General features: G+C 49.1%; 1 protein-coding gene across 2 annotated transcripts; it reads left to right on the top strand.

Moving 5' to 3' along the window:
* Window positions 1-982: 982 nt before the first annotated feature.
* Window positions 983-18,460, top strand: Golga7b (golgin A7 family member B). 2 transcript variants are annotated; one of them, XM_051199872.1, is made up of 6 exons: window positions 983-997; window positions 7,616-7,908; window positions 14,170-14,295; window positions 16,828-16,980; window positions 17,054-17,155; window positions 18,273-18,460. In XM_051199872.1, exons 2-6 carry the CDS (start codon window positions 7,891-7,893, stop codon window positions 18,381-18,383), a joined length of 510 nt encoding a protein of 169 aa, XP_051055829.1. In that variant the 5' UTR covers window positions 983-997; window positions 7,616-7,890; the 3' UTR covers window positions 18,384-18,460. The 2 variants fall into 2 exon arrangements, with proteins under 2 accessions (XP_051055829.1, XP_051055828.1); XM_051199871.1 differs by lacking the exon at window positions 983-997 and adding an exon at window positions 3,413-3,499.
* Window positions 18,461-26,532: the final 8,072 nt, after the last annotated feature.

The raw sequence follows: 26,532 nt of genomic DNA, 5'->3' as shown, positions 1-26,532 counted from the left end.
CTGCCAATTCAGTTGCTCTTGAATGTCCCATGGGACCTGACTTTGTTTATCCACCCCCTGGGGGGATTATCTTTGGGCTTCTGCAATAGACCTGGGCTCCGGGTCCAGCTGCCAATCCGTTTCTCCTTATTCCTCCCTCACCCTCCTTCTTTGTTGAACACCTGCTTCAAGCCAGGGGCTGCAGCTGGCTCTTCCCAGAGCTCCTGTGGCTTATTTGTCCCTGATGGAGCTCCAGTGATTTAGGGAACATTAAGCCTGCATTGCCTAAGTGAAGCTGGGCTTGTAGACATTAACCAACTTGCCAGTTGCCATCTAGCTAGTGGGCAGCACAAGCAAGGCTCACACAGAGGCATCCATGTGCCCGTCACAGTAGCCAGCCCTCTCACAGTTGTTTATCCTTCTACACTGAGTGACCCATTTTCATGGCACCAACTAGAGCGTGAACACATGAGTTTCACCTATGTTCTTGCACCGAACCTTAGTCTTGAAGAATCACATTTTTAAATTTTTATTTTATTTTATCTTTATCTTGTATGTGGAATACACAGCATGAACCAGACATGACTTGGTACTTTCATCGTAGCCTGGATGAAGAGAGATGACATTTTTGGTGATGGAAGCTATGGGAAGGAAGACAGGGCCCAAGAATGAGGAGTGATTGAGGCATGTGAGGCAGAGAGTGGGTGGGCGCTGGCTGGCGGAACATGGAACGCTATGCAGATGTTCCGTTGAGGGTGCCTCCTTATGACCTGGTCCATGGTTAGGGATTCCAAAACCGTATCACACAGGTCAGAAAGCTCTGTCTGTGGATGGGGTGACTGAAGAAAGGCTTTGGGCTGGCAGACTTTGACCCATGGCTACAAGGTGGGAGAGCTAGTGTTGATGTGGGCCCTTAGGACAGCCATCTCTGCTCCCCTCCTATGCAGCAGGAACCCTGTTCTGTTCGGCGGAAAACAGGAGAAGGCACGAAGAAGTAGCATCACGAGTCTATTATCTGGTAACTTAAAGATGAGCATTGGGAGAATTTAAATGGGAAATACCTGAAAGAATGAAGCAGCCATTTCTTCTGGTTAAAGGATGGAAAGATGGGAGGCAAACTGGGTTGGACCTCTTATTTTCTCTCATAAAGAGAGTTTTCTTTCTGTCTTGGTTTTTTGAGACAGGGTTACTGTGGTAGCCCTGGCTGTCCTGGAACCCACTCTGGAGACCAGGTTGGCCTTGAACTCAGAGATCTGTCTGCCACTGCTTCACAAGTGTTGGGATCTGACATGTGCACCACCATTGCCTGGCTTGAACATCTGGATTGCTAAAGTCGCAGGCTTGCCTTATGTCAATGATTTAAAAAGGACTATTCTGCAGAGCTTTGGTGGGGAACCGTACCTTGGCAGCTTTGGTGGGGATGGGGGGTGGGGTAGGAGAGCAAATCAGTCGTGTCTCTCTTTATCCAAATTCATCTGTCATTTTTTCATAGATCTTTCATGTGAGATTGTGTTTGAACAGAGGGTTCTTCAGTAGAAATTGGGTTGAACTGCATGATCCCTGTCGGATCTTGTAATTAACAATGCCTTAAAAGCACCTTTTACCCTTCATGCCCATCCTTTACTCCCTGAGATCACACCCTTCATTTAGTCACAGTCTCTCCTAGTGGCTGTGGTTTGTAGTGATTGCTGAGCCTGCTGCCAGTGTGCTTGATGTGGACATAAGACCCTGTAGTCAATCATTCACTACTGGCTCTCCATCAGGAGCCTCCCTGAAGTGGCTCGCACAGCCTCTAGCACAGTGGCTTGTAAAGACAGGCAAATATTTTGGCCAATAGTCTTATTCTGGTATTACCGTTATTTCTGTATTTCCCTGATGGCTATGAACTCTACTTGGAGACCTTTCCCTCCCACTCTACTTCCTGGAGGAGGAGGAGGAGTTGTATAAAAGGAGGCGACTCCACTCTGGCTTAGTCACCTCCTAGTGACTCTACTTGCAGACATGTGTCATGGCCTGCCTCCTCTGACACTATTTTTAGGGCAGTCCCTCATTCATGTCTCTGGGGACTTCATAGTTGCCCTTGTCTCTGCCTGGCTGCTGCTTCATTCAGTCTTCAGTTCTAGAGACTCTGAGTTCTCTGCTACCATGCAAGCATTCTTAGCTTCTGCTGCTGCCTAGAAGTCTGACACTAATCCCTGAAGGTACTGTGCAAATTCCACATACTTTTATGGACTCCACCTCTCAGGGCTATGTCTTCATGTTAGCATTTATCATAGACGTTGGTTATCTCAGTCTTTGAAGCCAGGATCTCTTGTTGACCAGGCTGGCTTTGAGCTTGGCATGTTCCAGAGGCTGACCTTGAACTCCTGTCCGCACCTCTCAAGTGCTGGGATTAAAGACATGTGTCACCACTCTTGTCTTCCTAGCCTGTTTTCTTCTGCTATTGATACATCACAGACTGGGTACCTTATAAAGAAAAGATGTTCATTTTGGGACACGGTTCTAGTCTGAGGTCAAAGTGTTTTTGGCAAAGAGCTGGCAAGGTCTTATGGCAACAGAGTGAGTGTCATGTGATAAGAGGTAGGGAATGGGGAGAGACCTGGTCTGATAGGCTTTTATGGCAGATCCACTTTTTAAAAATCATTTATTTTTATTTCATGTGTACTTGTGTTTTGCCTGCATGTATGTTTGTGTGAATGTGTCAGTTGTAAGCTGATATGTGGGTGCTGAGAATCAAACCCAGGTCTTCTGGAAGAGCAGTCAGTGTTCCTCAACCACTGAGCCATCACTCCAGCTTGGCAGATCCACGCTTAAGATAACCCACTAGCCCACTAATCCATTACTTCATTAAATGCATGAGCATCAATAACCTCTTAAAAGTCCTACTTGGTCTTCTTAATACAATTAGTCAACATACTTTTTTTTTGGTGTGTGTGTATTTTATGTATGTGTGCATACATGTATGTATAGGTGTGTATTGGTATATTTATGCACATCGTGTCTGTCTACCTTATTCCACTAAGACAGGGTGTTTCACTGAATCTGGACTCGTCATTTTTCCTCTAAGCTTGTGGCCAGCAAGCCCCAGTGACTCTCCACCTCTGCTCCTTCTCTGCACCTGACACTGCAGTTACAGATGCATGGTGTGGCCATGCCTGGCTTTTAATGTGGGTGCTGGGGTTCTGAACACAAGTCCTCATGCTCACACAGCAAGTGCCTTACCCATTGAGCCAGCCATCCAGCCCCTTACCACACATTTTAGAGGGAAAAATCATATTCAAAACCGTATCTTTGGTCATCACTGCTGAATTCGGTGCTTGTGTAGGGATGGGAGCACTCCATGGTCATCTTTCTGTCTGGTGGGTAGTAAATGACTGGCTGAATTGATGCTTGTCTGTGTCTATCTTTTCTGTGCTTTAGGAAGTCCTGCTGGGCTGGGAAGAAGTGTCACTGACATCCTGTGTGGTACCCACTTACATCTAACCCTGTTTTCTTCTCACAGACTTGGTTTGAAAGTCAGGTAAGAGCTAGAGAAAGCTCCCTGTGCTTGGTGGCTCCTAGCTGGAAGGGAGAGTGATCACATGACTTCACAGTAAATAACAGAGCCAGAGGTTGCGTCCTGTGCAATCTGGCTCCAGAGACACTGGTTCCTACCACACACTTCCTCCCAACCTCCTCCAGTGTTTCTGCACAATGACAGCACTTAAGACTTTCCAGGACAGTTTCCCCTCAAGCACTCATGGGATGGCTTTCCTCTCAGGCCCCATCCTTCTCCCCTTGCTCCCCCTCCCCGAGGTTTGCCGGGCTTTCCCTGGCTCCTCTGCAGTCTCCTATGTGGGACTTATTTTTCTTCTCATCTCTTTCCAGATCTTTCAGTCGGTTTCTCTTTCTGGCCACGCTCCTCCTTTTGGAGCAGCCACAGATTGGAAGATGATAACAGTGAATTAGTTAGTAGATTGTCTTTGATGTTATTTTGTGGGTGAACTCATTAAATTATGACAAAAACATCAAAGACCCAGGCTCCTGCACGGGACCGGGCTGTCTCAAGGCATCTGGATAATAACGATTAGTCAGATTAAATCTCAAGGCCTCTATGCCTCTCCAGTTACAGCCCAGACGACTGGGGTGTGGGAACATTCCATCCTATAGTGTCTTACCCTAACCTGAGTCAGCATGATGTGATGCTCTCTTCTCACTATGCTCTCTGCTCTGATGCCTCCCAGCTTTGGGGGCCTTCAAGGTGGTTATAACTACCTTGGCAATGCAGAAAAGTGGGCTGAGGCTGGTAAGTTCTCTTTCTGTCAATAAAGTTAGACATTGAAAGCTTCCCTCTGTGCTTGCATAGATAACCTCAAGGCCTCGGAGTTCTAGTCCTACAGTGTCACTGGAAAGACTCCCGGGAAAGCGGCAGCATCACACTTGGTGCCCATCAAGCTCTCTGAACACTTGTAGTTGAATGGACTTTTGAGCTAAGTTAGGTCTCTGGTTGGTTGAAGTGGAGCTTGGAGTAACTACAATTCAATAATGTCATGTCTTTATTCTAGACCTTCTACAACTTGGCTATCTCACTCTCTTGACCATGATCCAAAGTTCTTAGTAGGGCCTATAAGGCCCTAAAAAACCTAGTTACCTCCCATTTAAAAAATTCCCACCTTCCTTTCCCTTGCTGTCTGTTCTACGGGGACTAGTTTGGAGCTATTTTTTTAGGCACCTTAGGCCCATTCCTTTTCAAGGCTCTTGAACTCTGTCCTTTATGCCTGGTTGCTCTTTTACTAGGTATTTGTATATCTATTTCTCTCTCTTCTTTCAGACCTCTGCCCAAATTCGACCTTATTCAGCAAGTTTCCCCTGAGTACTCCTGCAGAAATAACCTGTCTATGCCCTTCTCACAGCTCATTTTATATTCTAGTAATAATCACAATTCTGCACTGAACTTCCCTTCTCAGTGTGTGTATCCCGAGTCTATAAGTCTAGTACTGTAAGGACAGTCATTGCAGTATCCCAAGTCCACAGAGTCTACTCAACAAAGAGCAGGGTGGGTTTGTTGAATGGCTTCCTTCTAGCCTCCAGGTGAACAGGGTGGTTTTCAGACTATCGTCAAATTAATCTGATTGAAGTCAAGTGAGAAGGGATAGTAAGGACACGGACACCACTGGGTGGGCTCACTTGTTAGCAGTGATCATAATGGGATTAGCAGACAGTCACAGTTTACACATTAATGCCAAAATACTTACTGAGCTACAAGGCAGACCAGAATATCTACCTTTAGCTGTTTTTCGTTTGTTTGTTTGTTTTGTTTTTTTGGCATGCCTCTTATCCTGAGAGACCTGGCATGCTCTTATGAAACAGTGGCAGTTGGAGATGTTGGTCCTCTGCCAGCCTATGTCTGCAAAGGAGGCAGTGTAGTTAGCGGACAGGCCACACATGGCCTCTAGAGCATGACTGCCTTTGTCTAAATCCTACTCATAGGAGACCTTGGGCATCTTATTCTGTTTCTTCCTTTACAGAGTTGAAATAATAAAAATTGATGCATAATATGGAACTGGGGCTGGAGAAATGGCTCAGTAGGTGAAGTGTCTGATGTGTGTGTGAAGAACTGAGTTCAAGTCTCCAAGATCTATGTAAAAAAAGCCAGATAAGACAAGCCTGAAACCCCAATGCTCATATGGTGAGGTGGGCCAGCTAGCTTGGTGTTTGCAATGGCAAACAAAAGACTCTGTAGTTGGTGAAGATTGACACTCAAGCTTGTCCTCTGACCCCATAGGCTCTGTGGCATCCACACATTGACACTCACAACACAAATTCAACACACACACACACACACACACACAGAGAGAGAGAGAGAGAGAGAGGGAGGGAGGGAGAGAGATAGAGAGATACACAGAGAAATACTTTAAAAATTTAAAAACATTTACTCGCAGGGGTTACAAAATATATATGCAGTGTGGAACATATCATCTGGCACAGAGTAAGTGATCCATAAATGTTTGTATTAAAAATAGAAAGTTCTGGAGGAATTGCTATTAATATGTCTTTGAGGCAACAAACCACTCTAAAATAGTAAGATTACGATGAATTTTAAAAGATATGATAATATGATTAGATAGGAGAATGCTTTTCTGTTTTTTGAGACTAGGTCCCTTGTATCCCTCCCTCCTTAGCCTCCTGAGTGCTGAGATTAAAGGCATACATCACCACATGTGGATTAGGAAAGGGTTCTTAGTCTGAGGAGATGAATGCTGACATATTTAAGGGTAATATTGTAGAACCTCTCCATTTCTAATAATCTAGTCAGAACACACACACACACACACACACACACACACACACACACACACACACACACACCTCCTTGCTTCTATTTCTATCAGAGAGGTGAGGCAAACAAATCAAATGTGGTAAAAATACTATTATGGAAGCAGTTAGATAGTATAGTTTGTGACTATACAGTGACCTCCCCTGTATGTTTGGAAATTTTAAGATAAAAATGTGAAATAAAAAGCAAGTACCCTAGCTATAGGCTAATGAAGGTCAACATGTATATTCTGCAGAAAGAGGACCATAAACTCAGACAGTGAGACAGTTATTCAAGGCTGGAGGTCAGCAGAAGGCTGAACTGGACTCAGGTCTTCTGGCTGCCTCATCTTCCCCATGCAGCTTCTGACCTGTGGCAGCCACGCTGTAGAGAGTGGTACCCAGCTCCCCTCAGAGACAGACCTTGGGATATTATGGGTGTGTTCAAGGAAGGGTATCTGTGTTGGGGCTTCCTTTCTGCTTATTAGGTAGATTAGCCATTTGATTGGAAGGCCTGATGCCAGATTGCCACTTTGGACAGTGGGCATACCGGTTTGGCACTCTGTTGTTGTTTTTGACTAGTGTCGGTAATGGGATAATGTGGGAGTGTGTTTAAACTCAGGGATGGCAGAGGAGAGAAGAGTAAGGTGTAGGCCTGGTTTCCATTTAGAGCTCCTTGAAAGAAGGAACTCCGGGGCAAAGCTGTGGATGAAATATGTGCACGTATTAATAATAATGATAATGATAATAATAACAACAATAATAATAATGACTGTGATCTACAGCATCTCCCTCTAGCTAATGGGGTTCTAGGAAGAGGAAAGCAGAAAAGAGGGGGAAATGTCCACGTAAGGCCGGGTGGTGCTTGGATCGTGCATAGAGATGAATCAGGCTAGAAAGTCGAGAGGGGGGAAGAAAAGAGGAGGCAGTCAGGGGCAAGGTGGGGGAAGGGTTAGAGTCTGATGTTGGGGGTGTTGAGAAAGGTAGAGGCCGGTGGGGACGTCCGTTCCTACAGGCTGGAGTGCCTTGCGGCAGAGTCCAGCCTCTCTACTCCGCCTCTGGAAGTCCCGAGAGAAGGTGACAGCTTGCGCAGAGAGAGCTCTAGGCTCTTCTTCAGGGGGAGGGCAGGCAGGAGAGGCGGGGCTCTGGGCGGGGTCGGGACTGGGCGGGGCGGGAGCGGAGCCGGTGGCCGCGGGCGGGGCTCCTCTCCGGCGGGTGCCGGAGTCTGGGGGCCGCGGCTTCCCCCTCCCCGCCCGCCGAGGCACTGGCCCCTCCTTCCCCCGCCGCCCCCGTACCCGCCGCTGCTGCCGCTGTCAAAGATAAACCGGACCATTGCTTGCAGGAGCCCTGGAAGCAGGCGATCGGGCGGTGAGGAGCCTCGGGCGCGGCCTCGCCTCCCCGGCCCGGCTCCTGCATCAGCACCGTGGACAGCACAGATCCCCTCTACGGGACCCTGCTGCCCGCAAGAGCAAGCCTCGGGCTTTGGCGATCTCATCAGCACCGCGGACAGCACCCAGTCCTTTGCTGGCCTCGGCGAGCCCACCCGCTCTCCGAGTCAGCACCGCGGACAGCCCTTCTGGACCAACCCTGAGGCAGCCTAGGAGTGGTCAGCACCCCATGAAGATGGCCACTGAGGTAGGCGCCAGCACCCTAGCCCGCAGGCAATGCCGCAGGGAATGATTCCCCACTAGGGGCAGACTGGGTGCAAGGAGAAGGCGGGGGCGGGTGGAGGAAGGGGGTGTTTCCCTGGGATCCTGGGGGGGCAGGCATAGAGTGGCAGGGCAGATGAACAGAGCTTCTTTGGGTAGCGGTCCCATCACCTCTGGCATGCCATGCTACCCTGAGCCCTGGAGTGTCCACTTGCTACCAATAGCACCAGGTCCCAGCCTAGGTTGGGATTTCCCCTTCTCCTGAACACAGGGTTCTAATTCCCTGGAGGGTTGGAAATCTCTGCATGCTTGTGTATACAGGAGAGGAGGTGGCCTACTGCTGTTGTTGCTATGCGGTGCAGTACCCTGCTTGACTAAGGAAGACAGACCTTCCTCTACATCCTCATTTCCTTAGGAGGAGGGTGTGGACAAAGACATCCTCTGGCCCAGAACCCAAAGGGTTGGTGTAAGGAACTTCCTGCACCAACCATTCCTTGATGTCCTTCTCTGCCTGAATTGCTGGTCCCAGAGTGCCCACATTTGCCTGTGTGCGGGGAAAGGCTGCCTTATTTAAGAGTGTGCCTACGGACCAAGGGACCTGTTAGCTAAGAGCACAATCTTGTCATAATGCTTAAGAAATCAGGATTTTTATCTCTACCCCTGGGGTTTACCCCTCCCCTCATTTTGTGCTCTTTATACATGATAAAGCTGACATGGAAAAAAGGATTGGCTTGGTATTCACACAGCATGCTAACAGCAGAGCTGAAAGTTTCTTTCTTTGAAATTTTGGAGTGTAACACAGCACACTGGGTCTCCCCAGTTCTGCTGCTGTCTTCTTTTGTGGTGTCTCCCCATTTGCAGCCTAGCGGGAACCCTGCCAAGGAGGAAAGCAAAGGCCTGTGAATGATTCTGTGCAATGCCTCTGGGCTTCCTGGTGAGAGGCATGACATCAGTACCAAGTGCTATTACCATTATCCCACTGAATCTCCTGATGTTGCTTGGCACTGCTTGCCTTCTGACGCTATACAGGTTAGCTAGGAGGGACCCATGCCCTCCTAGAACCCCTCTAGAGCAATGCAGAGTGCTCCGGATGTACCACAGAGATGGAGAAGACCACGAAGGGGCTGGCCACCTCCCAGACAGGCCTGCCAGACTGCAGCAGCAGGTTTTAGTGTGATCTGATGGATCCCGACAGGCCTGCCTCCTTGTGTCTCTTCCCTACAGGTGTGCTGTGGCCCACACATTTTGCCCACAGACTCCCGCCTCCTGGCGGAGGCCAGGTTTCCAGGAAGCTGTTGGCAGGCTTGATGACTCTCCCCTGGGAGAGGCCCTGCTCATAATGCCTCTGTGGATACTGCACCGTGGCACACAGAATGCCTTTGAGCATTTGAGCAGCTCTGTGAAGTGGGCAAGGATGGTGTTATTATCTGCAATTAGCAGATGAAGCGACCAAGGCTTGGAAGCTTGCTTCAAGCCTGGCAAAGGAGTCAAAGAAGGCTTCATCATCCCATTTTACAGATGATGCAACTGCAGTGTCAAGACAATATTCACCTTGCTTCCATGACCACTATCTTTGTTGCTTTGCAACTGGGACATTGTATCCAATTAGTCAGAATGAGGTGTACTAGAGCAAAGTGCTAGGGTCTAGAGATGGAGCTTTGAGTTAGGATAGGTATGTCAGGAAGAACTAGAGCAATGGTTCTCAACATGTGGTTCATAACCCCTTTAAGATCATTGGAAATGACAGATATCTGCATTATGATTCATAACAAGCAAAATTTCAGTTATGAAGTGGCAACGAAAATAATTGTGTGGTTGGGCATCACCATAGCATGAGGTGCAGCATTAGGAGGGTTGAGAACCATTGAACCAGAGGCACTCAGGTTCCCTGACTGGCCTGGCTGGTCATTTTGAGGGCAGAGGGACAGAAGCCTTGTCTGGACCCTGCTAAGAGTGCTAAGGGAAGGAACTCAGGCTCTGCCAAGGCACAGGATGTATGGTTATATGGTGCCTGGGCCGGGGTGAGTCATTCCCCTAGGGTGTTTTTTTCCTATTAGGATTGGCTTGCAATTACCAGGAAAAACCTGTTGGGAAGGGAAACCTCACTCTAAGTTCCCATGGTCATGTTCTTCGCATTCTGAAGATGGAGCTGAGCTCCAGGGGAAGAGGTGACAGGAAGAGAGAGGAGAGGAGGGGGGGAGGGGAAACAACATCACATTGGAAAAAAAAAAAAAACCTGTTTAGAAGTTAGCATTAGGGGAGGGTGTGCGTGAGGAGGGAGAAAGATCCCTGAGTGAGGCCCTGACCTCGTTTGGAGATCTGAGCAGTAGACCTTTGCAAATGTGTGTCACTAGGAGCAGGAGCTGCCTGGGAAACAGTCCAAATGGCCAAGAACAAGCGGATGAGTGCCTTTTGTTGGAGGGGCTTCTCGAAGTAGGTTTTGGCACATCAGAGATGTTATCCAGGAAGGGTATTTGGAAGTCTGATCTCCGAGTCACTAGCTTGAGCTTGAGCTTGAGGAGAAGGGTGGCCCTGTGCCCAGATTTCCACTCTCAGGTCCTACCTGGCTGCCAGTGACTCATGATTTGCACTTGCCTATTGTAGCCCAGCCCAGTGTTGGATCATCATACGGATCCCATGATTGGTGAGCTGTGTGTCACCTGTATCTTAAGGAATGAGTAGGTCTTCAGTGAGGATGAATCTATGGACCAGCTGGGACCTCCTGTTTGTCTTAGGCATACCAGGCTCAGGAGCTCATTGCATTCCAGTGATTGCTCTGTACAAGTCCAGCCTGAAGGACTGCCAGGTGTATAGAGACACACTATGACACCTGCTGTGTCCCATCTCCAGTTATCTTCCCATTCCTTGTCCCATCGTGGCTTGAGAAATGGTATCCACAGATCTCACCAGTGATTTTCCTCCTCATGAAGGAATCTTGGTCTTGGCCTTAGCTGCCAGCAGACTGGGGAATGGCAATGAGAGAGAGGGGCAGGGCTGAGGACAGGGAGAGATAGGGAGTAGCTCAGTTCTCAGAGACTCTAAGATTCCCCTGCAGAGTTTCTAAGGGGACACTGCGAGAGACACATAGAATCTGCAGAGTATTGGGGTGACTGTAAGAACTTCCTGTTTCCTGGAGCCCAAGAAGCTGGTCAGTAAGTGCTTGGGATCTGGCCCTAGCCGCCATCTTTATTCTCCAACTGGAGTTAGTTTTTATTCATAGGTGATCCATATTTAGCCTGCTCAGTGCTCACACATTAAAAAAAAATCATTGGAAACATTTAGAAATCAGGATACCTGACACTAAGAAAAAAAACTGGACTTGTGGCTTCTTTTGAAAAATCACAAGTGTCAGGTCCCTGGGTGTGCATCCTTCAATGGCAATGGCCAGCTGGCCCTCAAACACAGTCACAAGCTCTCTTATTAGCCACAGGCCAGACGCAGCCCACTGACCGCTCTGTCTCTGTAAATGCTTATGTTCACAATTTCCGATAAGGCTTCTTTGAAGTTGGGGACAGGAGGGGTTATGATTATAGGGTTCAAGTTTAGTGTCTTTGAGGAAATGGGGGACAGAGAAGGGCAGAGTTTTCAAGGGTCAGGTGACCCAAGATCGGGTGTTGTGCCACTGTGCTCAGCAGGCTACCTTTCTGCCTGGACCCTTAGTACTTCATGATGAAACCACCAAAGATGGAGAGAAAAGAACCAGGAGACCCTTTCTTGTCTAAAATCCTATTCTTCACCAACTCCACCCAGGTGTGTGATATGTGCACCCCGCAGGTCCTGGCATGCGAAGGCGCTTACATGCAAAGTATGCTTCATCTGCTCCTCTAATATACAATCTCCAGGGGGTAGAAGCAGACACCTAGTCATCTGGAGCCAGGACAGGCTCTTAGGTTTAGGATACCGCTCCCACTCCAGGGACTTGAGAGTGAATGAATTAGTCAAGAGGAAATAGGTCTGTATTATGTGAGCCAGCACCTAATGTCTTAATAATTAAAGATTACTTCCTTCTTAAGGTCCTGAATGGGGGGGGGCTCCCAATCAGCAGGCATTCAGGGACCCAGGCCCTTTCCAATTGCACTGTCTTCAATACCTGACCCCTCTGGTTTTGGGAGAAGGGAGGAGTTTCAGGTCTGTATGAGTCAAATAGGATACTCATCAGTTCCACTTTGCTCAGCATGTGGCCACTCCAACTTGCAAGGAAGGCTTGGAATGGATTGAGTTGTGTAACTAGGAGAAGGAAGAAATAGCTGGTCATCAGATAGCCAGTCACTAAGAGACACACTATCATGGCTCATGATATCGCCTGCATCTGTGTACACAGGTGTGTGTGCAGGCTCAGACAAAGGATGTTGCCTGTGGCAGGAAGCCAAGTCCAGGTCAGAATGGCTGAAACATTGCAAACTGTCAGAATGATCCTTCCAGAGGCGATGGAATCCATGGCTGGCTCTTGTATGCTGGTGTTGGAAGGGCAGAGAAGCCCCTTTCCTTTCTCATGAAAATGAATTTTAGTGAAACCATAACCAGATGGAGAGAGACATTGATGAGAGACTTGGTTATATTACCAGAGCATGTTGATTTTTAAAAAATTGTCGTAAGATCCTAGTAGATACTAAAAGGGGACTCCCCCTGCCCCACCAAGACAGGGTTTCTCTGTGTTTAACAGTTCTGGCTGTAGACCAGGCTGGCCTCAACTCACAGAGATCCTTCTGCCTCTGCCTCCTGAGTTGGGATTAAAGGTGTATGCTATAACACCCATCTAAAAGGGGACTTTTTCAACAAAGATCCTGGCTAGTGGGAATCAAGAAATATTAACACTGGAGGAGCACTTACATGTTATTTAATTCATCCCCAAAACTCTGAGATCAAATTTGCTGCTTGAAGCAAAGTTTACCTGAATTTAGGAGAGCCTTATGTAATGTTCTCTGACTGCTACATTTCTAAGACCTCTACACACCAATCATCCATTCCTTCTGTCTTGTCAACTCGTCTCTGCTCTTTCCCTTAGCTGTTAGGCATCTCCACCTGCACTTTTTCCTGTTGGCAGAGATCCATCCTACTTGTGATCTTACCATTGTCTGCAGTACAGGTTCATTTCCCACTGGTTGTATCTGTTCTGCAAACTTTGGTCTTGCTAAAAACACTGCCTCAAGCCACTGGTGCAGGTCATGTTCTGCTGTCTCCATTACTCCCTTTTCTAGGGTCACCCTTTCCTCTGCTTTCTACTCAGGTCAGCCCCTGCCACTGCTAATCCCTAACCTTCCTAGAGGACTCAATACAGTCTCCAGGAAGCCTTTGTTGATAAACATTTCTGAGTAAATGTGACTTTGTTTCAGCCATTCATCACAGTCTAATTCATTACTCATCTACTCGTCTTCCTCCCTGGAGCCCAGAGAGTGACTTTTGCTCAGCATCTGGAGAGCCTGGCACTAGTAGGGACTCAATAAATGAATAGAGTGACTGAACGGATTCAGCTAATTACACAGGATGAATTGTTTCTGCACTCTGCCTTCAGGGCCTGGTCTCCATGTGGTTCCAATGCTGGGCGTATTTCACCAATGAGGTGTTTTTCTCCAGTGTGAGTGACTGAGGCCGGAGAGGTAGAAGAAAGAGATCTTGTTCTTTTGTGGAATGGAGCCCACTCCCCAAAAAAGTGCTGTGTCGTCAATGTTGTTTTCAGATTGGATGGAGAGACAAAGGTCACCCCACTCTTTCCAACCAAGGAAACCGATTACTTCAGCCTCTGGCCTCAGTACACTCTATAACGTTTTCTCTTGGGAAATAGTTATTCTTGGGCCCCTTTCTGGGTTAAGAAAACCATTGGGGGCGCTCCCTGGCCTTTTGGACTTGGCCTGGACCTGTTTCCCTTAAAATTCAGGGGCACATCAAGGTTTCCTCTCTTTACATGCCTGCACTTACAGAGACTAAGTTTTCCCTCTTGGTCAGTGCCACATTCTCCAAGGACAGGGCTGGCTGCCATTGTGCCTTGCTTCCCTCCTTAGAACTGGTTTCTGCTGGATTGATGGCTCTGAGTGTCTTGTTTTGGTCCAGCTTTGCTCCTGCTTTAGACTTTTGCAGACTTGCAATGACCTTAGGCAGCTTCTCATGTATCCTGCACAGGGCCTGCTTCCCTAGGTCACTCCTGGCTGTGTGGCCAGCCCATTCCCGTGCGCCAGGATTCAGCAATGCTGGAGAGCTCTCCTATCAGTACATGGAGACAATGATCCTCTAAGTGTGCCCATCTCCTCAGGTCCACAATCTTCAGGAGCTCCGGCGAAGTGCATCATTGGCCACTAAGGTCTTCATCCAGAGAGATTACAGCGATGGTACCATCTGTCAGTTCCAGACCAAATTCCCTCCAGAGCTGGATAGCAGGGTAAGGGCACCTTTTGGGTGAGGACAGCTTTTTCTAAACAAGAGCTCCACTTTCATGATGGCACGGGGGTGGGGTGAGGTATGGGGGTCTCCTTAGAATGTATTTTTTTCTTCCATATTATGTGACACATAATACCACAAAATGCATGAGTTCGCTGCCTCAGATGGGAAGATTGATCTTGCATTTGCACACAGAAAATTCTCCAAAAAAACAAAACAAAATGCAAAACCCCAGACTTGTTCCAATCCAGCAGTTCAAATTTCCCTTGCATGGGGATTCTCTAAAAAACTTGTTAAACAGATGTAAATTCCCTGAGTCCTAGTGGGTGAAATTGGGTGTCTCCAGGCTTGCTGACTCAGCTGCTGGCCTGTGGTTTAGGAATCTCCACTTGGCAGCTGTCCTTAACCTTAGCTCGCAAACTAGAATTTTCTGGGGAGCTGAAAAAAAAAATCTCAGTGTACCCACCCAAAGCACTTCAGTTAGAATCTTTGGGAGTAAGGCTCAGGTCCTGCATTGTTTTACATCTTAATTTACAAATTAAATTTTAAATTAGGTGAAAATTATTTTAATTATAATTATACAGATTTCAATTTTTAATGAGGAACTCTCAGGTGAGCAAGAATGGAGTGATCCCTGGATCCTTCTTGCAGGAGCCTGCTGTCTAGCACAGTGCCTCTTTACACTCTTGGCTGGATTGGGGCCACTTGTGAGCTTTGGGAAATGGGGGTCAGACAAGGCATCTACTTGGAAGGTGACAGTAGTATTTGCTGCTCTGACCTATCCCTTCCCTTCCCAGACTATTTGAGTCCTCACCTCTTGGAGATGAGATTTGGGTGCAGTGTGGTTTTAAAAACTGTCCAAGTGCAGTCAGCACTGAACACAACCACTAAGCCCTTCCTTGGAAACTGTGCTCTGTGGCTGACAGGGTCAGCATCACCTGGGATCTCAGACACAATGCAAGGTTCCGAGCTTACCTTAGAGCTCCCTAATACGAACATGTTTTAGCCAGAGCCTTAGGTTGCGCGTGCACACACATGTTGCAGCTTCAGAAGCAGAAGAGTCCTTCAGGGCTAGAAGCAGGAAGTGACTCACCCAAGTTATTAGAAAGTACTGGAAGAGCCAGGTGCCTGCCTTTTCTGCTTTTCCACTGGCCTCTGATGTTCATATTGATGCAAACGCATCCTCAGGAACAGATGAAATTAGATACTATGTGATGAGAGCTATGGCAGGGAAGCTTAGCAACCTATAGGAAGAGCTAGAGGGATGCTTTCCTTCTTGCTGTTACCTGTTTTAAAGGCAGGAGGGAGTCTGATGTCCCATCTTCATCTGCTGTGGCATCTAAGGCAGCTAGCCAAGGGCTGTGATCTGCCCGTTTCTGAAGGTACACGTTCCTATCAGGGGCTGCCTTAGAGCTGATTTGGGATTGGAGGTGGACAGACCCAGTGCTGGTTTATGTTGTAGAGCAGGCTAATTGAGGAAGTTTGAAAGGCGAGGCACAGCTGGTCTTTGCTGACTGAATTCCCCAATGGCTCTTGGAAAACCATGAGCATTCCGTTCTCAGGTTAGCCTGCCTGTCCTTTACAGGAAGTTAGCAGTGGTAGGGGCCAGGGAGGCGGGAGGTGGGGCCTCAGGGGTCCAGCAACCCTCACCTGTCAGAGAGTAGTGGTGACAAGAACGCTTTTGAGTTTATATGAGGGCTCGTGAGAAGGCTGGCACATAGTTCTTAGTGTTTCCTATTGTTATAGATACAGGCCAACCCCCTGGCTGTACACACACACACACACACACACACACACACACACACACACACACACACACACAGTGGCTAGTGGCTTCTTAGCTAGGAGGAAAAATGCTCCAGGAGTGGCACTCCAGAGCTCCCACTGTCAGTCACAAGCAGCTGAAACCCCTTCCAAATCTGGAGAATCTGCGTGTGGGAATTTGCTGTTGAGCTCTGGTATACAATCATCACAGTGGGAACTGATGTCACCAGAATACTTATTTGAGCTTCAGCATAAAACATCTATGACAGTGGTTCCAACCTGTCTGTCAAGACCCCTTTGCAGGGGGGTCAACCAACCCTTTCACAGGGGTCACAAATCAGATATCCTGCATATCAGATATTTACATTATGATTCATAACAGTAGCAAAATTACAGTTATGAAGTAGTAATGAGAACTTTATGGTTGGTGGTCACCACAGCACAAGGAACATATTAAAAGGTCACAGCATTAAGAAGGTTGAGAACCATTGCTCTAGGACATCATGAGTGTCCTCTTCCCAAGAGAGGCCAACAGCTGTGCTTGACCCTACCCTACAGATGAGGGAACCAGGACACCATGGGCAGGCCACTGGTGCAGGGCCACACGTCTCGCTCACGGACGAGTCTGGACTGGACTCTAGGGCTTCTGTCTGCCTGCAGCTTCTTGCTTGTGCCTGTGTATCAGTATATCAACACCTCCCACTCATGTGGCCCCACCTGGGATTGTCCTCACGTTGGGGAGGCTAACAGTCTCCCTCTCTCCTTCTAGATTGAGCGGCAGCTCTTTGAAGAGACCGTGAAGACCCTCAATGGCTTTTATGCGGAAGCTGAGAAGATTGGGGGCAGCTCCTACCTGGAGGGCTGCCTGGCCTGTGCCACGGCCTACTTCATCTTCCTCTGCACGGAGACCCACTATGAGAAGGTGGAGCTTCCCCGTCCCCTGTCCCCCAGCTTCCCTACCACAGACTGACCCTTATGGACCCCTGTTTCTTCAGGTTCTCAAGAAGATTTCCCGTTACATCCAGGAGCAGAACGAGAAGGTCTTCGCTCCTCGAGGGCTCCTGCTCACGGATCCTGTGGAACGTGGGATGAGGGTTGTATCCTTCCAGGCTATTCTGTGTGAGATCACAGAGCTGTCTACCCAGTGGGTCCCTTGAGGTGTTACTAGGAAATAGGAGCCTCCGTGGGGCCTTCCAGGGTCCCACGTGTCACTGGTCGTAGATGCCCCTTCACTTTCCACCACTGGGGCCACTTGTGAGTTCAGGCTTTGTATGCACTGGACTGCGTGCCATCAGTTAATATCACCATGCAAAGGCTTCGCAAAATACAATCTCATGTGATTTTTATCACACCCCACCAGGTGGGCCCTTCTCACCCTCTGTGTACACAGGACACTGAAGGTAACCTGGTCATCACTTACCTTTAAGCAGCAGATTGTCAGTCAGGGTTTGAGCCCTGGCTCTCTTAACCTGCAATGCTATCTGCTCTCAAAGAACCTGCAAGCCTTTCACAATCTCATTTAATATCCCCCCCACCCACTGAACACAGATTTTAAAAAATGAGGTTTGGGATGGGGATGCTCCTCTGGGGTGGCCATCTTAGTGATAGGCTGTGCAGGGGTGGAGACAGTTCTGCTGACCCCGTTTGGATTCGTTGTTCAGGTGAAGAACTTCCCTTTCAGTAGCAAGAGAAATAGAATAGTTAAAACAATACATTTTACAATAAAGCTGAGAGAAGAGTTCAGAAAACATAGTTTCTACAAACGCAAGTTTCCCCATGCTTCTTTTTCCCTGGGCCCTTGTGTTGTGCTTAGGGCTCAGATACTAACTCCATTTAATTTGCACAGGGGTCCCAAGGCTCTGCTAGTGTCCCCAGTTTACAGATGTGAAGCGACTGGCCTAACTTGAGTGTGTCAGTAGGGATCAGCAAATGGAAGTGTTTACACGTATAACACCATTTCCCGGTGCCTCCGTGACTTGAGATCCCATAATGCATCTCAAGGAAGGCCAAACATGGGATCCCATCGTGCAGTCAGCCCTGTGTCCTCTCAGAAAAGGTTAGCTGAGGCTTGGAGAAGGGTTGGGGACTTCAGGCCTTTCTGGTCTCTGCTATTGGGCACATCGGGCTTCGGTCACAGGCAGGCCTCATTCTAGATCTGTACCCCCTTTCCCGGTTAACTGCTGGGTGCTCGCAGCTCCTTAACCATCATCCCAGATCGAGATCGCCATCTATGAGGACCGGTGTAGCAGTGGCAGTTCCAGCAGCGGCAGCAGCAGCGGCAGCGGCAGCAGCAGCGCTGGCGGGGGTGGGGCGGGGGCCCGGTGACTGGCCGAGAGTCCCTGTAGGGAGGTGTATGGCCGGAGCGAGGGGCTGGCAGATCTGCGGAGGCTGCATTACCAGAGCACCCGCTTCTGAGTCTTTCTCTGGGCCCACCCTGCCGCGTGGCGCGGGAGGGAGGGTGACTACCCGGTGTTCTGCTTCCTTAGTCCTTTGCCCAAGGGCAGGATCTTCCTCTTTGTATCCCTGGACCTTTCTTTCTCTCAGAGGGCAATCCGATTCATCAGAGCCAGGCTTTCCTAGGGAAGTCTGAGGGTGGGGAAAACCCAGCTTGGATGAACCCTCTCTTCCTTGCCTTCTTCCCCCTCCCTAAGGAGAACCTGGAGAATTCCTACCCTGCATGATCCTTCACCCTCAAAGCCCGTGTCTACCCGGACTCTGCTTCCTGGGGCTCTTCCTAAGGCCCAAGGTCACCTTGGGGCTCCCATTTGTCAATGATCCCACCTCCTCCTTGGAGATCTGGGGAGATGGGTGCCCTTGGAGCTATCCAGCGGTTTCTACGGCTGGGTCCTTCATTCACAGTGGAAGGTTCTCTCAGCCTTGCCAAGAAGAACCCAACTCCGAGACTTTGCACCCCACCAGGAGCTGGTTATGGGTGTTCAGCCTGGGACTCTTGGGGGGGGGGGTGTGTTCCACCGGGCTATGGTAAAACCCTGTGGATGAAAGCAGCTGGACAGAGCTTGAACTCCTGAACTGGAGCCATTTCCTGCATTGTGTGCATACTGTGCAAAATGTATGTATGTAAGTTTATGGGTGGGGAAACATGTATGTGCACATGTGAGCATACAAGCATATGCATGTTAGTGAGTGTGAATGTGTGACTGCACAAGTGTGAGTGTGTGCACATGTATGCACAAACCTACGTTTATTTGAGCGAATGAGTGAGAATGTGTGTGTTTACACATGTGTGCAAGTTATGTATGCTTGTGCAGAAGTGCACGTGTGTGAGCATGAATGTCTACGTGAGCGCGTGTGTGTGGAAAGAGAGATTACTTTGTGTGTTCTCTTTGGCTGCTGGGATAATGACTACCATGTCCTGTCCTGTCCTGTCACACGATGATCTGTAGCACCTCCCTGTGAGTCCCTCCTGGCCCTCTGTAAGTCAGTGCCCTAAAGCTGGGCTGCAGCTTGGCTCTTCCTCCTGGCCTTTCTCCCACCTCTGGGTCTAATGGAGAAAAGGCTGGGGCCTTGGAGAACAGAGCCAATGCCCCTCTCCCAGTCCCCATCACACAGTGGGACCACAGATGCTGCATATTCAGCCTGCACAGGTGTCAGGGCCCAGAGGCCCTGCAGGTGAGGTTCCCTGGACATTCAAGGCAAATGTGCCTTGCAGGGGAAGAAGGACTGGCCAGCCAATGGTGCTGGGGCTCTCAGTGGTGGTGGTGGGCATCCTGGGGCCTGAATATGGACAGAAAACAGGCTGCCTACCTCAGAGGGCAGGAGGTGCTAGAAGTAGTCAGGAAACAGCAGCCACATAGGTAGCTTTCTGGACCTGGTTCTCTACTGGCCGAAGCAGCAGCATGTGACATCAGGAGACTATGCAGAGAGATGGAGAGGGCTAGCCAAGCTCCCAAAGCCCCAGGGAGCCTGAGCCTGATGAGCCCTGGTGCAATGAACCCCTTATTCCCAAGTTACAGCCCCTGACTCTTAGCAGAAGCCTGTGCCCTCTAGCCTGCTGTATGGCCATGCATTGTGTCTGACCATCCTGCTGGGGAGAGGCAAAATGGAGAACTTTTGCTTTATTCTTTTTCCAATAAAAGGACTTGCCAGCTTGAGGCTCCATGCTGTTTCCACTAGTCCATGGTGGTGGGCTTAGTTCTGCATCCCAGGTTCATGCAGAGACGCTGCGCTCAGTGCGTATGCGAGAAGCAGATGGCACAGGATGGATGAACTCTGTCTCCCTGGGGCTTGTGGGTCAGTGAGGAGGTAGACATCCCACCTTTACCGCTCCTTAATCTGTGGCGGATTTACAACTTTGGGTGGACACAATAGGTTCAAATAAAAGCTAAGTCAAAAGTAATCTATCAGTGGGTTAGGTAGGGCCTGTTTCTTGTGCTCTTCCTCTAGGCCAGGCACTGTCTGGGTTGAATCACACCAGCCATCTTCATTACTGAAGACTAGAATGGGTTGGTAGGATGTCTCAGTGAAGTTCTTGCCACGCAGGCCTGATGAGCTAGGTCTGAGCTCTGGAACCCAAGTAAGGGTGGAAGGGGAGAACCAGTTGTCCAAAATTGTCCCCTGATCTCTGTACATGTACACCATGGCCTGTGTACACCCCCCCGCCCCCGACCAAGTGAAGAGATTAGAAAGCAGATATTAGGAACTAGCATAGCTATACCTTGGAAATTATAATAAAACTAGGCATTTATTAACCACCTATGATATGCCAGACACTTTGCTAAAACCATATTCTAGAGACAAGGGGCATTTTAAAGATTAGCCAAGTCTTCTCAAAGGTCTCAAGAGGTTGAGTAATGTGCTCCAGTTATAGAGCTGGTGGATGAGTTAAAGCAGGGATTTCTTCCCAGATAGGAGCTGCCTGAGGCTGTGGTGGGCTAGGCCACACAGATCTTCTGGCCAGGATCTGATCCGAGGGGACCTCATGAGGCCACAGGAACCACAGTTCTGGTCCTGGGGTGGGGCCAAGGGAGAGGTGGTCTCTGGGTGGTGCGGAATAGAGCTCCGGGTAGCTCAGAAGTTTCCACTTGTTACTTCTAAGACACACCTTGCTCTGTACCTGAGCCCTGGGAAGCCTGGGCCTTTGCCTCTGCTCAGTCTTGGGGTGTGATCAAGTGGGTCGGGGAGCTAGCTGCTCCGCCAGCAGGGAGGGTCATGCCTCAGTTCTGCTTGGGTAGGAGGTCAGGCTTGAACCTCAGCCAAGCTGTTTAGTGAAGGAGCCCTGAAGAAGCCTGGGGATTCACAAATTGGTAAAGATCCACCTAACACCCCTGCTTCTCGTGCCTGACTTGCTGAGAGGCATCCATTCTCCCACTTTCAAATGTCAGTGATGATAGTGAAAACCGTAGCTGTGCTGGAGAGATGTTGAGAGAACTTCCAGAGGACCCGAGTTCAGTTCCTGGCACCCACATGCTGTTCACAACTGTAACTATTTTCAGGGGACCCAGCACCTTCCTCTGGCCGCCTTTGGCATCATGCACACACATGGTACACATTTAAAGAAAACCTTATCGTGTGTCTGGGCCCAACTAGGCTAAGCCATTACAAGCATTGTTTAGACCTTCTATCGACCCCTCCATAGTATTACTATCCCTATTCCAGAGATGAGGCACACGCACAGAAGTTAAATGTTGCAGCAGAGCTTGGCTTTGAATCTAAGAAGGAGCTTGCAAAGGACAGAAAGGGCCAGGGGTGATTCCAGCTTCAAAGGCCCCTCAGTTAAGTGGATGTTGGAGCGGCGTTTTCCCAGGGGGAAGGACCTGGGGCTGTTGGTGTCTGTGTTCTGAAGCAGGGCTAGCACCTCCATGCCCAGTAGCACAGGATATGAGTGGGCTATGCTCACAGGCATGTAGGACCCCCAGGGGGAGCCCAGTGAATGGTAGGGGAGACCTGACTTTGCAGATCTGATGAAGGGTGGCTTGACAAACAGACACACGCCCTCACAGGACAGGTTATTCCCTGTCCCCTTTGAAGGGCACAGCCATCTTGGCACACTCCAGGCAGCTTTCAGTGCGTGCTTTCCCCTTGCTGCATGCATTGGCTTTCTTCTGTTGGTTTGGTTAAGATAGGGCCTGTGTGACAGGAGGACCATGGACTTTATAGAAGTTCGTGGTGCCGCCAAGTGGTGGGATCACGTACTGCACCCGAGAGTTAAGAGTGCAGAAAAGCCATTCAGGTATTATAAAACTTCCTCCACCACCCTAACTAAACCAGCAGCTGTTGCTTGTGGATTCTAGAGGTGTGGGTCGAGGGAGGAGACCTGAAACAGCCACTCTTTCCCTCCACATCCAGTTTCAGCTGCTTCAGGAACTGCTGGCCTGGGAATTCCTCTCCCACATCCCATGTCGTCCTTGTAGGAAGCACCGCACCTGGCCTTTGCCTTCTATTCCCTCAAGGACAAGCTGATGCAAATGTGGCTTTAACACAGCAGCATGCCTTATAGGCAGCCCCAGTTCCCTCAAATAGGAAAACACATGGTCGATCAGACCTAAGCCTGAGACCTGGGATAAAAACACCGGCTCCACAAAAGTAATCAGACAGAGCCTGAGACAAATTCAAAGACAGACACAGTTGCCTATGAAGAAAGAACCAACATGGCTGTTCCACTACTGAGGGTGGTGGAGGAGAGGGACCTGGGAACCCTCAGGCCCCCACGCTTCTGCTTCAGGGCCAGAGAGCTGGTGTTACAGGGAATCTCACTTCTTAAAAATTCACTGTACACATGACATGTATGCATTTTTCTGTTTTATTATTTAGTAAAATTACCCAGAGAAGTTTATTGGTCCAAGATAGAAAAATAATACACAACATTGGAATTCATATTTTTATTGACGATCTATTAATATGTCTCGTCAAATCAGACAAGTGCAATTTGAAATGACTTATGTATATACATGCGTATGTGCGTATGGTTCCCATTTGCCATGGGTTGTGGATATATACAAAAGTATTTGATATGCCAAGGCTGCCAAAAGAAAAGGTCCCTGGTGCCTAAGAAAACCTAAAACAGGCAGGGTATCACTGTGTAGCTCTGGCTGTCCTGGAACTCACTCTGAGGACCAGGCTGCCCTCAAACTCACAGAGATCCACTTGCCTCTGCTCCCTAGTACTGGGATTAAAGGCAGGTGCCACTATGCCCAGCTGCCAGGTCTTAACCTTAACCTCCATCTCCAAGCCCTTCATTTGTTTATGTGCATAATCAGTAACTTTATCTGGGAGACACAATCCATAGCTCTCAGTGGATTCTCCAAGGTACAAACACATATGACCAACCTCAAAAGGTTAAGGATAATTGGTTTGGGAGACTCAGAAAATGTCTGGAAATATGCCTGACATGAGATAGGTGGTCTGTCATGCCAGCGTCTTTTTCTGGCTTTCAGTGTGTGGCCTTTGAGGGCTTCCACAGGACTCTTCCTAGGAGGCCATATTTTTCCAGGCAGCACCAAGGGCAGAGTACATCGTGCTCAGGGCTCTTCTTTCAAGAGCTCCTTCAAAGGACCTATCCTTTCAGCATCTGCAGAATGCAGGTTGCAGGATGCAGTGCATAGCATCCTGGGGTAGCACCAGGGCTAGTGGCTTTGAATCAGGGATGTTAGAGGAGATAAACAAATGTGAAGGCATCAGAGGGCAGCACCAGCCAGGGGACCTCCCTCCCCCACCCCCAGCCATTCCCTTAACATCCCTGAGTCTATGCTTGGTCATTTGTAAATCAGCAGCATCCCAAGAATGCATTGTTGTAAATGGTAATTGGTTTCCTCAGTGTAAGATGCTAATGTTATTGTGGAAGTGACACTGGGACCTCATTATACAACGAGCTCGTGACACAGCATTATAGAAGGTTTCGGATACTCACATGGAATGAACGGATGTTTATCCAAGGCTTCAGTGACTTCCTAATACATGCAGGAACATTTATAAGCATCATTACTCCACTTACTCCTCTAACACTCTGGTGGGTGGTTATACTCGGAATCTGATTGTATACACGAGGAAGTGGATGTTCTATGTAGCTTGGCGCGAACCCACAGCTCAACATCCCAGACCAAAGATTCCAACCTAAGTCCCCGATTCCGAACCCTGCTTCAGTCTGCCTCAGCGTGTCACGGGCAGACACAAGATGCCGTTCCACCTGGGCTGACTCATACAGATAGATTCCAGACCCAGGGTAAAGCACACGGGCAAACGCAGACACAGAAAAAAATTAGTTTTGGAGGGGGATGGAGGTGCTCGTTATTTTGGAGTAATTCAAGTTATTGATTTCTGTAATGGAAAAGTGATTGGGGACCAGCTACCACCTGAGAGCAGTGTTGCTGGATGCCTGGGGAGGAGGAAACATTACACACAGCTTACAAGGCCTCCTATATAGTAGGTCCCTTTCCCTGCTGCCTCCAATTAATCAGTAAACCCCTTGAGGGCCGGGATCTTGTCTGACTCATGTCTACCGCTCCCCTCCCCACCGCAGGTGCCTGTCACAATGCCTCGCCTTTGGCACTGAATGGGAGATGCAGCCTATCGCAGGCTGGCAGGAAGATGCGGCCTGTGCAATCTGAAGGCCCCTGGGCACTGGGCTGCTGAGAAGCGGTGGAGATAGGCAGTGCTTACCGAGTGATACGATTGAACTGCAAATGGCCACCAAATAACTCAATTACAAGGTAGAGTCAATGGTCTGGCCTCTCCTGGGCTGGCAACAGCTCTCAATAAGGTCACCCTGGCTGTGTTCTTGCGGCTCTCTTCTTGCTCTTTTAGGAGAGTGGGGAGAGGGAAAGGCACCCTGCTCGACTTAGCCCTCACCCATACTGCCTGAATGCTATGATTTCAAGCAGGAAAAATCCTTTTGGGCAGTTATTTATTTATTTATTTATTCTTGGTCAGGAAGTCTAGGTCTTAAGAGGGTACAATACCATGGGCGGATGAATGGATGGATGGAAGGATGACGGAGGAAGGGTGAATTGACAGGTAAATGGATGGATACAGAGAAGGTGGGTTCAGGGAAATGATCAGAACTGAGTGATCAGAACTGCTGGGCTGGAGATGGATGCTGGTGGACCCTGGCAAGGCAGGTGAATGGATAAGTACTGATTGGCCCTGTGTTCCCCCGAGCTATTCAAAACACAGGCGTGGTCTCTTCAATGCAAAGATTCTGTGTTTACTCCACTCCCCAATGAATTCAGCATTTGTAGCTGAGTGATGGATGGTCTTGCTGGGAAGGAGTAATCTCGGTCTAATGTGACCTGGTTAATGACTTCAGGATTGTTGTAAAAGCAGGTACTGCAGGAAGTGAAGCCAGGAGTTGAAGGGCCTGGGACAGATTTTATAATACTCTCTACTTTCCATCAGTTGGGGGTTGTGCCCACCTGGAGGGAGCCTCACTGCCCTTCCTCAAGGCTGTTCCTACCATCCTGCTCTGTGGATGGAGAACCTGAGGCTTCAGAGTGTGGAGGTGGGCTGCCTGGCATGCAAGCCCAAGTCTTTGATCCCACAGTCTCTCAGAGAAGGGAACATTTCAGGCATAGAAGGATAGAAGGAAGGTCGCGGGAGTCTTGTACTAGGTCTCTAAGAAGTAACATGGCATTTGGCACATGGGAAACCTTTTGCATGAGCCGAGGTATTGTGACTTTGTAATGACTGCGTCCCGGAGTCATCCCCAAAGCCCTTTCCTCTCTCTGTCTGCATCTTCTTGGTTTGCACATCTGGTTTGTACCTGTTCCCTCGCCACACACGCAGGAGCATCCGGGAGCTGGAGTATATTGCTGTCTCCCCAGAAGCTCCATGGAGGGAAGGAAGTAAGCTCTTAGCTTGGAGAGGCAGCGAGCCTCTCTGAGGTAGGATTCTTTGTGGTTGCTCTGGGGCTGGCCATGCAGGGGAGCTATCTTTAAGGGAGTGGCTGGCTGCAGTTGGGTCTCTTCTTTTCCACAGGCTGGGGTGGTAGTATGTCACCGGGCGTGGGGCAGGCTGTCCTAGGAAGTGGTGGCATTCTCCTTGCTCCCCCCCCCATTAGCTCCTGGCCCTGCTTCCTAACTCTCAGCCTCACAAGTGCCTGCTGTAGTGGTATCGTCAATCTTGGAGTACTTCCAGGGTGAAGTGCATGGCTCTTTTCTGTCACTGGGTGGGAGGGACAGAGCTGCCCACAGAATTGTGGTCCCATGCTTCTGAAACACTGGAGCTCTCTGGGAAAGGAAGTGGGGAGTGGCCTGGCCTGAGCTCTTTGGAAGAGCCATGGGCAGTATGGGCCCAGATGAGGACTACAGGGCAGCAGAGTATGTGGTCCTCAGTCTCCCTGTCTGCAAAGAACGGGACACGACTAGATGACTTCTCAGGTGCCTTGCCACCAAATGCTTAAGGAGGCTTAGTGTTGATGGGGTGTAGGTGGGAAATTTCTGTTGATCTTGGCAACCTCTGCTCTGTGTGGCCCAGCCAACCTCATGCCCACCCTGCTGCCTTTACCTTGTTTTGTGACTAG

The sequence above is a fragment of the Phodopus roborovskii genome, unplaced genomic scaffold (genome assembly GCF_943737965.1).
Source record: "Phodopus roborovskii unplaced genomic scaffold, PHOROB, whole genome shotgun sequence".
Lineage (NCBI taxonomy): Eukaryota > Metazoa > Chordata > Mammalia > Rodentia > Cricetidae > Phodopus > Phodopus roborovskii.
This window is presented reverse-complemented; position numbering and strand designations above follow the sequence as displayed.

What these genes read in the sequence shown, in the direction of transcription:
- Golga7b (XM_051199872.1), top strand. An exon ending in CTCCAGAGCTGGATAGCAGG is followed by an intron (nt 14,296 to 16,827) that starts GTAAGGGCACCT and finishes CTCTCCTTCTAG; the next exon opens with ATTGAGCGGCAGCTCTTTGA. An exon ending in TGGAACGTGGGATGAGGGTT is followed by an intron (nt 17,156 to 18,272) that starts GTATCCTTCCAG and finishes CCATCATCCCAG; the next exon opens with ATCGAGATCGCCATCTATGA.